The sequence below is a fragment of the Taudactylus pleione genome, unplaced genomic scaffold (assembly GCF_031769625.1).
Source record: "Taudactylus pleione unplaced genomic scaffold, aTauple2 ptg000454l, whole genome shotgun sequence".
Lineage (NCBI taxonomy): Eukaryota > Metazoa > Chordata > Amphibia > Anura > Myobatrachidae > Taudactylus > Taudactylus pleione.
The window spans coordinates 13,636,308-13,650,666 of record NW_028284856.1 but is presented as its reverse complement, the minus strand read 5'-3'; the positions used below and the strand labels follow the sequence as shown (position 1 = coordinate 13,650,666).

The window sequence follows — 14,359 nt, the reverse complement described above, 5'->3', positions numbered from 1 at the left end:
CTTTCTTGTATACTTTCTTAAAATCCAATTAGTAACTCTGTTATGGGGAAATTGTTGGGTCCTCCTAGCCAGTGAAACTGTACTTTCAGCAACAACGGTGTTTCTCTAGCATCATCAATGTACTTTACTTTATAGATAGCTCTTAAATTATATATTCTATCCACATTGAGGAAGAGGAGGGTTGGATCAAAAACTTTTGTTTCCTGCCATGGAGATCTAAGAGGAAATTAATCTAAGCATAACGTGTTGCTCAGCAAGCCTTACTTCAAAACATTCTTGTGAACATCCAATTGGCTCATCAGCAAAAATGACCTCTCTCATGCAAAAGCAATCTTACTGGTGGTCTCGTTCTCTTCAAAAGCAACCTAGAACTAAGAGCAGATTGAGGATAGGTTCTCTGATAAACAAGTCTTCCCAGCAGGACATGAACCAAATCACTTTGGTTGAAGAAATAAACTATTATATAGATTACATTTATATAGGTTACCAGGTTTCCTTTAAATAGTTCTAAAGTGGTCACATGTGCCGCTGTTCACGCATTCACTAAATTCTACAAGGTTAATGTAATGACTTTAGCTGAAACCAATTTTATCCATGAAGGCTTGCAGGTGGCGGTAATGCAAAGCCAATCTCATGCTTTACCACAAAATTGCATCTAACTACAAATAAAAGTCCATATATAAAAATTTAGATATTACTTAACTCCCTTGATATGTGTGTTTCACTGCCATCTGGATCAGGTGCTTTATCAATTATTTTCATTTTTTAATCATTTAAAAATAAACTTTTTCACACACGCTGGAGGTCTACAATTGAAAGTTTATTTGTTCAAATACACCATAAGAGCTGCAAGCACTTTCTTGACAAATATACAGAAAAAGGTACATTAATGTTATGGCAAACACTCAGGTCAAATTTCTCCAATGTATCTGTACTTTTGAAAAACAAAAAATATACAATGGATGGTTAGCTTATGTATTTTCTTAAAAATTACTCCAAATGGTATCTGTCATGCCAGCTGATCACTACAACTAAAATTTACAAAGTAAGTGCAAAGGGAGATAAAGGCCTTGCAAGTTACCTTTTACTGATTGAGCAGTTCAGTAGGAAACATGACTTACAAATACAGCAGGCAAACTGACTAATGGACTGGCTGTGTGTTTTAAATTCTGAACCGCAGTCTCAAATTGTGCTAAATGCTTCATCAACAGTATGGCACATTTTGGTCCGTGATGGTTTCTTAGCCTATTTGGGAATATGAACTGCTAAATGAAAAGTGTATTCTAGGAACAGACAACACAGGGTGATGTAAAAGCAGATTCCAATTTTTTAATTCTTTTGTTTTGGTTTTCTTTTGTTGGTTTGCATGTCTATATATAGACACATGTTTATGTCATTGTTTAAATGCCAAGTATAATTGCACAGATGAAGGCAATATGTAAAGGTTGCTTATAGGAAATAGTCAGGAGTGCGTCGGGTAACATGCGGCTCTCCACGGCGAGGAGCAGGGTCAAATTGAAGGCTGCAAAGAAATAAAGAGGTCATACATTAACAGGATGATGATGTTTAATTATTTATACTCGCATTAATATTTTTATCGCAAGTATAGTTTTAGAATATCTTATCATATTGTTACTTATAGAAGGGTATCTCCCTTTTCCTTGATTTCCCTCAAAAGTAACTGACAAGGCTTTTTGAAGGTACTTCAATGTCCGGGTAACATCAAAATCAAGAAAAGTTGCTTATTTTGAAATTCTGTTTCCTTCACACTTAGGGGTATATTTACTTAAGTGCAGGTTTTTAGAAGTGGAGATGTTGCCCATAGCAACCAGATACTACTTAACATTTATTTAGCACCTTTATTTAGATAATAGCTAGAATCTGATTGGTTGCTATGGGCAACATCTCCACTTCCAAAAACCCGCACTTTAGTAAATATATCCCTTAGAGAGGTAGCACATTTGGGAGATATCTTTGCTTACCTAGTGTCAGCAATAACCTCCCCCATACACACACACTTTCAATTAAAACATACTAAGCACAGGTTGTGTCATACTTTTAATAAAAATTTTCCAACTGAAATATGTGTTCTGTATATCTGGTTCATGGAACACAATGCTCTCTGCCAAAGAGCTTGCAATGAACATGACCAAATGTGATGCAAAAACGGTTAGGAAAAGAACTTAAATGACAAATGATCGTTATAACACAAAATAAGAAGTGTGTGTAATTTACGAAAACTGCTATATTACAACAGTTAAATGCTGCCTTTTCCACAGTAGGCTTGCAGAATTTTTTGGTTAAGTACAAAAGTCTAAAAGATAACCTGTTCAATAACAGTTTTAATGACCTCCTTTACATAACGTTTCCCACTACAATGAGAAACAAACAGCAAGGTACTTACAAGGAGTATTTTAGGGTGTCATCCAGTTCCATTATAGCTGCCTGATTTCCACAACGATAACAATAATTAGGTGCACTGAAAATGGTAACCACATTCCTGTCATGACACCAGTTGTAACCCTGTATTGGAAAGAAAAAGGTGAAAAGAAAATTAATTGATGCCACATGCATGCAGTTATAAAAAAAAATATATGTAAAGTCACTAATTTGCCCATAAAAGAAGCATTTATATTCTTAGTTACAAAGTCTTTCAACCCCATTGAAACTAGCATGTACATAGATGACAGTCAGCAATGACTCAATTACAAAGTTACAGCCAACCTAGGAAGACATGACAAGTTTTATATTCATTCTGCTCCAAGTTAGATGGAGAATACATGGGTTAGCATTGCAGCCTCACAGCACTAAGGTCTTGTGTTTGATTCCCACCAAGGCACTAATTACCTGGATTATGTATGTTCTCCCCGTGCTTGTGTGCATTTACTCCCAACAATCCAAAAACATACTGAGGTTAATTGGATTCTGGCAAAAAATTAACACTAGTGTACAGTGTGTGTGTGTATGTGTGTGTGTGTGTGTGTGTGTGCGCGCGCGCGCATGTGGTAGATTGTAAGCACCACTAGGGCAGGGACTGAAACCGTAGCGTTATATAGAGAATATTTTGAGTTTTCACATATGTATGTGCTATATAGAAAACTGCTAATAATAAATTGACAGGATACATCCTTTCATCTTTACAGCATGCCCACCAGTCAGTCAGATGGCTCATTACATCTTTTGCAACATTTCAGTGCACTTTATTGCGGCGCCTGTGTTAGGTAAAAAGAAGGCGCATCAATCGAGAGCGCTGAAAAGTTGAAATTTATAATAAAAGTTTGACGTCTCCTTTATTTGGTCCAGAGTGCAACCATTTGTGTGTGTATATACTACATACTAGCTGATGAACCATGTTTCACCTGGGTAAACCGAAGATATTTACTGTTTCCTTTCCATTTCACCACTCCAGTAACACAATAATCCTTCACCTCTATAGTAATGCACCACTGCTATAGTAAGACATTACCCTTCCTCAAGGGTGTACTAACATTCCACTCCCTCACCTCTGTAGTAACACATTACCCACGCTCACCTGTGTAGTAACACATTTCCCTCCGTCACCGTGTTCTAACACATTCAACACTCCCCTCCCTCACCTGTGTAGAAATACAATCCCTCCCTCACACCTGTAGTAACACATTAACCTCACTCACACCTGTAGTAACTTATTCCCTCCCTCACCTCTGGAGTAACAGATTCCCCACCCTCATCTCTGTAGTAACACATTTCACTTCCTCGCCTGTGTTGTAACAGATTCCCTTCCTTCACCCCTTAACACATTCGAAATTCCCCTCCCTTACCTGTGTAGTAACATTTTCCCCTCTCACCTGTGCAATAACTCATTCCTTTCCCTCACTATTCAAATTGGGGAGCCACACCAACTGCCAGTGATGTTTGGTGTTTGTATTCTGAACTGGGGAGGAAACATTTTAGCCCTTTTCACTCCTTTAGGAGTCGAATTTTGAACAATCCCTTCTTAGTGGCACTCTACATCATGGATCATATACTCCCCGATTTTCATGTTTCTAGGTCCAGGGTTTTGGGCTGGGCGTTGATGAGTGAGAACATTTGAATATAAGAACATAGACACGCACCCCTCAAGTTGGCCACGCCCCCTTTTCGGTGCATGCAGACACTCCCTGTCCGCGGCCTAGCGGTAACACTATATACATATACACACAAACACCATTGCAGAGGAAGGAAAATAATTAGCAGCAAATGCCTTGGAATGGTAAAATATTTGAAGCACTCAGTTGAGCAAGGTAAGTTAAGCTTCTGTGTCAATTGCCTCTGTAGAAATAACCTGTAACATGAAGATATTAGCCAATTGGGAGTGATATGAGCAGAGATTCATAAAGGCTAAAAGGTGATTTTTATTCATTCATTCAAAACTGCCTCATCGATTAGGACCTAGATTCCTATCATGGTGTTCTGATAACGTACAGCATGGAGCAACACCAGTAAGCACAGGAGTTGCAAAGGACGACAGAAGAAGCCATATATCGCTGTCTGACCAGACAGTGCAGCTTGAGATCATGCTGTTTATTTCTTGCAGATGATCTCTACTAGAGTTGTCAGTGGTGATAACTGCTTATCGGCTCTTAACACCAAACAGTATATTGATGTTAGCTTGCTTCTTATACCCACTCACATTTTTTCAATCTAGTATCAAAGAATAGTGTGTTTATCAATTATATTAGCAGCAGAAAATTATACTGTACTGAGGGAGTGGACTGTTATGCCCCCCAACACTCACGAGCTGCTGTATACAAGCATATAGCTCACACTGAATCAAACTCCTCTATTAACTATGGAAAGAGAAATCCACAAAAACACAACACTCTTGATTATAGGAGTTTCCAAAAATAGATTAGAGACCATACAGAGCTTACAAAAAAAATTCTCTTTTTTGAATTCGGGATTTTGGAGATGCTTAATAGGTCAGCACCCCCTTTTGATATGAAACACATATTTTAATATTTTTGAGTAACAATTACTGAGAAATATTGATCAATATCATATACATATACTATAACTGAACTTGACATTTTCATATTTGTAAAACATTTGTCAATAATTATTAATATACTTTTTTTTTGTATTCACCATTTTTAATGTGTTGGCTATTCACATGAGAGATATTAATACATTGCAGTTTAGTTTCACACAACTCAACATTTTTTTGTTAATGTTAAAGGTCTCCATTAAGACCTGAAACAACTTGCAGCAAGATTTTCTTTACACTGAGATAACCTTTCAACCTGTATAACAAAGGTGTATTTTAATCCCTAACTCACCTCCATTACCAGCTGATGAGCACGTGACACCAAAGTCAGTCCATTGGCATGGTTGAAAGTTTCTGAAATATCTTGTCCAAAAGTGTAACCAGCACCTCGTGGGGAAATACCCCAACCTCCACGGTCATCTGGATCAGACCACAAAAGGTCACACATTGGCCCCTAGAAAAGAAGAAAAAGAAATAGATTAATAAACACACTTTATTTTGTAAGCAGAACAGACACAGTAAAGCCATCGATTATAAGCATCATTTATCAAGTATTACAGGGGCCAATACTGAATTGGCTCCAGTTTTTAAGAGTTTTCCCAACTTGTATATAACAAAAAAAAAAATATGGTAACTTATGTTATGTAATCCTGACAATCAAACCCCCTAATAAACAGCAACAAATATTGCTTTGGTTTTGGTTGTAGTCACATAAAAAAATAACTTCCGTTGGAAAGAAAAAATTATCTGAAATGGATCATTCCATCACGTTACAAAGTGACGTAGCTAGTATATGCATGGCTATGTGAAATTAATTTTAATTTACTGGAGAAAATAATAAGGCAGCTTTCAAAATCTGTATACAGAAATTGCTATATGTTTGCCATTTCATTTTGTAACATGAGTTACCATGGAATGACCCAAACCCCAAGCTATATTCCAGTACTAAAGTGGTTATTTAGTACAAATACATCCCAGCTATATACCTCATGGGGAACTTCCTGTAGGCGATCCAAAGCACGGATGTGATCCAGCGTATCAATAGATGGTGACAGACCTCCATGAAGACAGAAAATCTGAAATGAAGCAAAAGAAAAAAAAAAGAAAAGAAAGAAGTGTGCATATTTTATTTTGTGCAGTTTACTTTCATTAACATACAATAAATAGCTGTGGTAAACAAAACAGTGTAAAATTCAAGTGCCTGTTAGCCTAATCTAGCAGGAGTTTTAAGATAGCGAAGAAAGATGTCTTTCTGTGCATACATTTATAGCAATAGCTTATGAATTCCAAACTTTAGGTAGCAACATTGGTTACCTGGCTCGTGAAATTTGTGCAGCCCTGTACTAAATAATACATTATCCTACCTGATTTATATAGCAGCAACCCAGTGATTGTACAAAGAAGGTTTACTCATTCACATCAGTCCTACCCCAAATAACTAAATTTTTAGCACACAGATAAAATGAGTTACTGTATACATATTACAGCATACATATTTATTAGATCAAGACAAGCAACACAGTGATGGGAAACGAAAAATAAAAGCTTACATTTTGGCATGCCAAAAAAACATTTGAAACTCCAAAATGTAAAAATAATTTCATGTCCTGCACTTGTCAATGTAATTTAAAAAGAATAAAGAAAACATAGCAAAAAATCTTGCAAAACCTTTGAAAAACTCTATGGTCAATTTTACTGGGAATTAGTGATGGTGAACATTGTTTACAAAGATATTTTGTTGCTTTAAAATTTGAACTGAAGCAACTTCTACTAAAATGGTCACATAATCAATTTTACAACAATCCTATACAACCTAAAAAAAAAAAATCATTGCTTTTACATTTCTATGTACAGTTGAGGGTAACATTTTTAAAGACAAATTTTATTCAGACCGTTTAAAGGACAGTTGTCAACCCTGCCAAACACAAAAATACTTCCCCTCATTATCTAACTTTCACAAAACAATTAGTGATTCTATGAAGCGAGAGAAACCAAAGGTAGCAGCAGGGCAACAGCCACATAAGCCTGTAAGAGTGTCTGAATAGCCGCCGGTTCATATCCCGATGTTGGCAGCCCACAGGGAAAAAATCCCGACTGGGCAGGTAAGTACTCTATCCCTACCCCTCTCCCTCCCTAACCCTCCCTTAGTGGTACCTAACCCTAACCTCCACCCCCTAGTGCCTAACCCCAATTCCCTGCTTACCGCTCCCTAAACCCAACCAGCTAGGGATCTGCCTAACCCTAACCTCACCCCCCCCCTCCCACAAACCTAACCCTGCTACGCTCCCTAAACCTAACCCTTCCCCCGGCGGCTAATGCTAAGGGCGCCCCAGACTTACCTACCTCAGGCGTACTTCGGCGTCGGGATTAAGATAGGAGTCGGTATTTCGACACCTATCAACTCCCTTGCCGGGATTCCAACATCGGTATTGAGACCGGCGGCCGCAACTAATCCCGTATAAACCTACTAGAATACATACTGTAACTATTTTTGTTTTTAATCTCCACCCTGGAACATATGCGGTTCAAAGTTTTGGGATCCCTGTTTTAAACCTTTCCTATAATTTTGTACATCTTAATATTGGTGTTTGGCCAGAACAGTATGCATTGCCATCATAAGAGACTCATTCTACCCTTACGTGGATTGTCTCCGGGTTAGAGAGGGGCAAAAGATGAAAATCATAAGGGCTCCTCAGCAGATACACACTTTTGTTCACAACCTAGTGCAGAAGTGCGCTGCAGTTTACTGTATTGTTACAACAGCCTCATTACGGATACCGATCCCAACACACACGGGAGATCAAAAATTCTTATACCTGCTATATTTAAGGTGTCCAAACTGCCTTTCAGTGCTGTGATGTGAATGAGCCATTAATAATGGGCAATACTTACTGCTTTTCAAGCTGCAGATCAGGTACCTCACAATTAAGACAACTATTTTAATTTTTAAAAATGACAAGTTATGATGTTACATAACATACTAAAACGGATACATACCTGGCCATCAACTAAAGCGGTTAATGGTAAGTAGTCAAAGAGATCTGTGAAATACTTCCATACATTTGCATTCCCATACTTTCGTAGGCACTCATCATAGAAACCATAGACTTGAGTGATTTGTCGACTCTCATGATTCCCTCTCAATATTGTGATGCGCTCTGGGTAACGAACCTTAACAGGATGGGAGGAAGAGAGATTAAAGACAACACACAAAATATGCAGATAACACTGGCATAGTGTTGTAGCTAACAGGGAGTACATGAAATAGTCTACATGGGCTGTAACTTAAATTTTTTTCAAAGTGGATATGAGACACGATATGGGGGGGTTACGGAATAAAAATGAACGGACATTACCTTTAATGCTACAAGAAGAGTCACTGTCTCCACAGAGTAGTAGCCTCTATCCACATAGTCTCCCATGAATAGGTAGTTAGTGTCTGGGGATTTCCCCCCAATTCTGAAGAGCTCCATGAGATCATGAAACTGGCCATGGACATCTCCGCATACAGTGACAGGGCATCGGACATCCTGCACATTTGACTCTTTAGTAAGGATTTCTTTTGCCTGAAGATAACAAATGAATTTCTTTGTAAATAAATGGCCACTTACAAAACCAAAAAGTTAGCTGGTCATTACAAGCATCATACTCTAACAATGGGAGAACACATTTATAAAAGCAAATCACTGTCATACATACGTATTGTTTATTTCTATATCAGCCTTGAACACATGGCATTACAAGTGGACATGGACACATCGTGGGAAGCAAATACAAATGCTTTTCCATGCAATGAAGGCACAAAGTGGTACCTGACAAAACAACTTTACAAACTATTAAGTTTTATGAAGCACCAACCAAGGCAGGAGGCCAAAGTGCCCTGTAAGAATCATTAAATAATATATTGAAGTTTGTTGATATTTGTTAGAACCCAGAAGACATTGCTGCCCTCTACTCCAATATGAGGCGAGGTTCATGTATTACAATAGTCTCTTTAGTGGTCTTTGGATGTACATGCTTTATAACATGAACTGCTTAACTGCTTTACTACATACAACTGCTTTACACATATGATGTGAACATAAATGCACATTACAATGTTAAGAAAAGGAGCATCACTAGGCAGTACTTGGCATCATTTTATTATACTAAATAATTTTTTTCCCCCCCACATGGCACAAGAGTGCCAAGCATTATAACGGTTACTATGATACAGTGTTTGTGGTAGATGGTGCAACAGCTAACCAATCCTTCCACTAACATTCAGTCCATTTACCTTTACTTTTCAAATGTCTGAGTGATTTAGTTTGGGATTTGTACAAATGGAGCCTTGTTTATCCTATTGGGTGACAACAGACCAAGTTCCCAGACATTTTCTATAAACTAGTATTGGCCTTCATTCTAACAGAAAATGGGATTTTGGTACTTACTGGTAAATCCTTTTCTCTGACTCCACAGGGGACACTGGAAGCTAGTACACTGTGGTATAAAAGGCGTGGACAGTTGGAGCTGACACTTTAAATAATTTAGAAGTGTGAAGCTCCTCCCCCTCTATTCCCCAGCAGCCCTCAGTTTAGAAAAGTGAAGACCGAGAGGAGATGGATAATAACACAAGTAAAGATAAGAGAAGATCACACAACAAACAGAACTACACAAACACACGGAACCAACCGAACAGGCAAGTGAAGAGCGCTGTGGTGGGCGTTTATTGTCCCGTGTAGAATCGGAGAAAGGAATTTACAGGTAGGTACCAAATCAAAATTTTCTCTTTCATCCACTAGGGGACATCCCAAAGTTTTCCCCACGGGCGGGAGCGCCTGCAGAACCAGGAGACCAAAACTTGAAGCTGAAGCCGCAAACGTGTCAAACCAATAGAACTTCACAAAGGTAAGTACCGTGGACCAAGTAGCCGCGAGGCACAGTTGCATGGTGGAGGCACCTCGACGTGCCGCCCACGACGTAGAAATAGACAGAAGTTGCCTATCGCTGCTGACAAAAGCCTGACTTATAACCAGTCGAATCCACCTTGCCAGTGTTTGTTTTGACGCTGGCCAAGCAATCCGAACAGCATCATACAGAACAAAAAGTGAATCAGTCTTACGGAAAGATGCTGTCCTAGCCACATAGACATGGAGTGCTCTAACAACATCCGGAGTCAACCGAAGAAGGCACCACAATAGGCTGATTTATGTGGTAAACCGACACAACCTTAGGAAGGATAGCAGCTTGCATCTTGAGCTCTGCCATATCATGAAAGATAAGGTATGGGGGCTTACAAGACAGGGCCCCCAACTGCGAAACCCGACAGGCCGAAGCCAATGCCAGGAGGATAACAGTCTTCCAAGACAAATACTTGATATCTACCTCATCAAGTGGCTCAAAACATGGAAGACTGAAGCAATTACCATATTCAGGTCCCAGGGAGCTGTAGGTGGAACAAAAGGTAGCTGCACCTGCAACACTACCTGAAGAGAAGTCTGCACCTCCGGTATATGGGCCAATTTGCGTTGAATAAGAAAATAGAGAGGGCAGATATCTGTAGTTTTAAGTACCCTAAACGGAGACCAGAATCGAGTCCCGTTTGAAGAAAAAGCAAAAGCCTAGATAAATGAAAAATCCTAGACCTGATTGTCACACCATGCCACATAAGACCGCCAGATGCGGTGGTAATGCGCAGCTGTAAAAGGTTTCCTGATGCGAAGCATAGTGGGGATAACAGAATCTGGGATGTCTTTGCATCTCAAGATAGTGGTCTCAGCAGCCACCCCATTAAACGCAGTTCCGGACGAAGTGGTAGGGCCCACGGGTCGTCTGCCAAGACAGTTCGACGGTCCGAGAACCAACTCCTCCTAGGCCAGTCCAGTGCCACGAGTATGACCGAGGCAGGCTTGTGTTTTATTCGCTTTAGTAGTTGAGGAAGTAGTGGAATTGGAGGAAACAGGTAAACCATGTCATAGATTCATGGAACTGTTAGCGCGTCCACTGCCTCTGCAGCCAGATCCCAAGTTCTGAACATGTATCTTGGTAGCCGATTGTTTAATCGAGATGCCATGAGGTTCACCTGAGGCCAAGCCCAACGACGGACCTAGGCTTGTATACGTCTTGGTGAAGCATCCATTCCCCGGGGTGGAGATCCTGGCGACTGAGAATTTGCATTCCAGTCGCAGAATGAACACTGCAGACAGGATCACTGACTGACTCTCGGCCCAACAGAGAATCCGAGTAAATTCTTGCATAGCCAGTCGACTTCCGCTCTGTCTGTTGATATAAGTGATGGTCGCCGCGGTGTCCGACAGTTGAGACCTTAGTAAGTGTGCGGCATCGAGCAGAGCATTGTAAATTGCTCTGAGTTTCAACAAATTTATGGGCCACAGTCTTTCTTGTGGAGACCAACGACCCTAAAATTGACAGTCTAGGACCACCGCTCACCAAACTCGGAGACTGGCGTCTGTCGTCATGATTATCCAACCCCACACACCGAGTCTTTGACCCGTCAAGAGGTTGAGTTGCATCCACCAGAGAGAGACACCCTGGTTGTCGGGGCCAACCGGATCATCCGATCTAGTAGTAGGGAAGACCCTGACCCCTGTGTTAGGAGATCCAGCTGGAACACACAGGAGTACAATCGTCCGAATTGTAGTGCTTCGAAGGCAGCTACCATCTTTCCCAAGAGACTAAGACAAATAAGTAAAGACACCTTCTTCTGTCTGAGAACTTGCTGAACTAGTAGCCGAATATCCTGGACCTTGTCTTATGGTAGGAACACCCGCTGTAACCTTGTATCCAGGATCATCCACAGAAACTGGAGTCTCCGAGACAGAATTAGGTTGGATTTTTTAAAATTGATCGTCCAGCCGTGCTGCGTCAGTCTGGTATGTCAGTAAGGCGTGGTCCAAGAGAAGACATTCCGATGGGGCCTTGGATCAACAGGTCATCTAAGTAAGGGATTATGGTCACACCTGATGTCCGAAGGTGTGCAATCATGACCTTGGTTAAGACACGGGGTGCCGAGGATAAACCGAACGGCAACGCCCGAAAAGGATAGCGATCATGCAATATCGCAAAACGCAGGAAAGCTTGATGCAGTTCCCAAATTGGGACATGTAGATATGCATCTTTTATATCCAGAGAAATGAGGAACTCCCGCCGGTTCCAAGCTCACAATGACTGATTGAATCGACTCCATCTTGAAGCGATAAACCATCAGATACTGATTTAAAGACTTGAGCTTCAGGTTAGGCCTGACAGACCCATTCGGCTTGGGGTGCCACAAAAGGTTTGAGTAGAACTCCATACCCCGTTGATGCACCGGAACCAGCACTGCCGATTTTAGGAGAGACTGAATTACCTCTTGCAGAAGCTTGGCCTTGTCTGCCGACACCGGCAGACCCGTAGTGAAGAAACGATTTGGAGGTGTAACTTCGAAATCTATCCTGTACCCTACAGTGAGTAATCTGTAGGCTACAAAAGAGGTCTGGTTCCAAACCTGTTGAAAAAGTCTTTACGCAAGCTCCTACCAGAGGAGATCCCAGGTGGGACAGGAGACAGTCATGCCACCTGTTTTTCATCTGGCTTTTGTTCCTGTCGACGTGCGACTGTCTGTGGGCGACTTCTACCTCTGCCACCTCTAGCCTGCGTGGAAGCACCCCTGGCTCTACCACGAAAGGAATTAAACGTGGGACCAGTGTAAGTCCTCCTGGGTGTCGGAGCAGTTGAAGTGAGGAAAGTAGACTTACCCTTTGTGGCTTGGGATATCCATTTATTCAGTTCTGGACCAAAAAGCATATCACCCGGGAACTGCAGATCTTCAACCGCCCGCTTGGATTCTGCATCTGCCTGCAATAGCGGAAGCGTATATACGTGCACTGATCTGACTAGTAACCTTAGAAGCCTCGCCCAGGTAAACCTGCTGATTCACGGATGTGTTCTGCTAACAGTCGTAGCTCTGCTCTGGAGGTACGAAAGTCCAGGCCCATTATCAACTGCTCCACCCAGCAGGCTACAGCCTTGTTAACCAAAGCGCTAACAAGCATTGGTCTGAGTTGAGCTACCGCCGCAGTGTATACAGATCATAGTGTTTCCAGCTTACGATCCGAAGGATCATTGAGTGATGTAGCACCAGGAATTGGGAGCGTCGTTTTCTTTAATAGGCGAGAAACGATTGCATCCACTGGAGGAGGTGTTTTCCACTTTTCCATCATAGATGATGGAAATGGATAGCTGGAGGCGAAGCGTCGAGGAATCTGGAAACGCTTATCCGGTTGCTTCCAGGCCACTGAAAGTTGGTGTTGAAGCTGCTGCGAGAAGGGAAAAACAACAGATCTCTTTTGCTGTTTACCAAATAAATCAAACTCCTGAGCTTCAGGTACTATGTCATCAGGTAAATTAAGGACTTGCCTGACCGCCAGGATTAATGGCTCCACCCCCTGAGAACAAGATTCTAAATCATGCGATACGGACACCATCTTCCAAAAACTCCTCTAATTTACCCTCATTTTCCTCTTGTGAGAGGCGTTTCTTGTCCGAGTCATCCGACTGGAGTACTGTCAGTAGTGGATGTTTTTGTGATGGCTTTGGATAGGAAGTAGAGGGCATTCTACTAGTGGAATCCATAATATGTACAAGGCTTTCCACTGATTTGTCACAGCTACCTTTGCCACGCAGGGAGAGTTGGTTCCCTTGTAGTGTTAATGGTATTAAGTATTCAAACCACCTGCTTGCTAGCGCTGCCGATGGATTCCCCGGTATCTGAGCTAGCGGTGGGAGACTAATGACAGCCGCGCTGTAGTGCGGGTCCCTGCCGGCGTCGGGTAGAGGGGCGGGCGACGCACAGCTGGGTCTATACTCACTGCACACCTGGAAGGTACACACAAGTGGAGTGGAGTTGTCAGGCGCTTTTAACATAAGCCCTGTGCACTCCTGCCTGCATAATGTCCAGCTCCTTAGGCACATTTTTCTGAACTGAGGGCTAGTGGGGAATAGAGGGGGAGGAGCTTCACACTTCTAAATTATTTAAAGTGCCAGCTCCAACTATCCACGCCTCAATACCCCTGTGTACTAGCTTCTAGTGTCCCCTAGTGGATGAAAGGGAAACTCAAACCACATTCACACAAAGCAGTAACTTTAACAAATATCTTTGTTCCAGTTTTAGTTACTCCTATCCTGTAAGCTCTCATAAGCAAGGTCCTCTTCAACCTTTATCTCACATTTGCAAATCCTTGAATCAACCCAGTCTGCACTGTTTTATGCAAGACTATAAAGTGTACGATTTGTAACTCTGAGGGCGGCATTCAATTGTATGGCCCCCCCCCTACGTGCCCAACAGAAGCTATTCAATTGTTGCTCCTGTCGGGT

At 41.4% G+C, this 14,359-nt stretch overlaps 1 protein-coding gene across 1 annotated transcript in view; it reads right to left on the bottom strand.

Moving 5' to 3' along the window:
* Nucleotides 1–799: 799 nt before the first annotated feature.
* PPP2CB (protein phosphatase 2 catalytic subunit beta) overlaps nt 800–14,359 on the bottom strand; it is a 40,106-nt gene continuing 26,546 nt past the window's right edge. Inside the window, exons 2-7 of the mRNA XM_088448396.1 lie at nt 8,362–8,571; nt 8,003–8,176; nt 5,992–6,081; nt 5,298–5,459; nt 2,405–2,523; nt 800–1,522 (exon numbers count right to left, since the gene is read on the bottom strand). Of these exons, the coding sequence (XP_088304522.1) occupies nt 1,450–1,522; nt 2,405–2,523; nt 5,298–5,459; nt 5,992–6,081; nt 8,003–8,176; nt 8,362–8,571 (828 nt within the window). The 3' untranslated portion in view covers nt 800–1,449. The remainder of the gene's footprint in view (nt 1,523–2,404; nt 2,524–5,297; nt 5,460–5,991; nt 6,082–8,002; nt 8,177–8,361; nt 8,572–14,359) is intronic.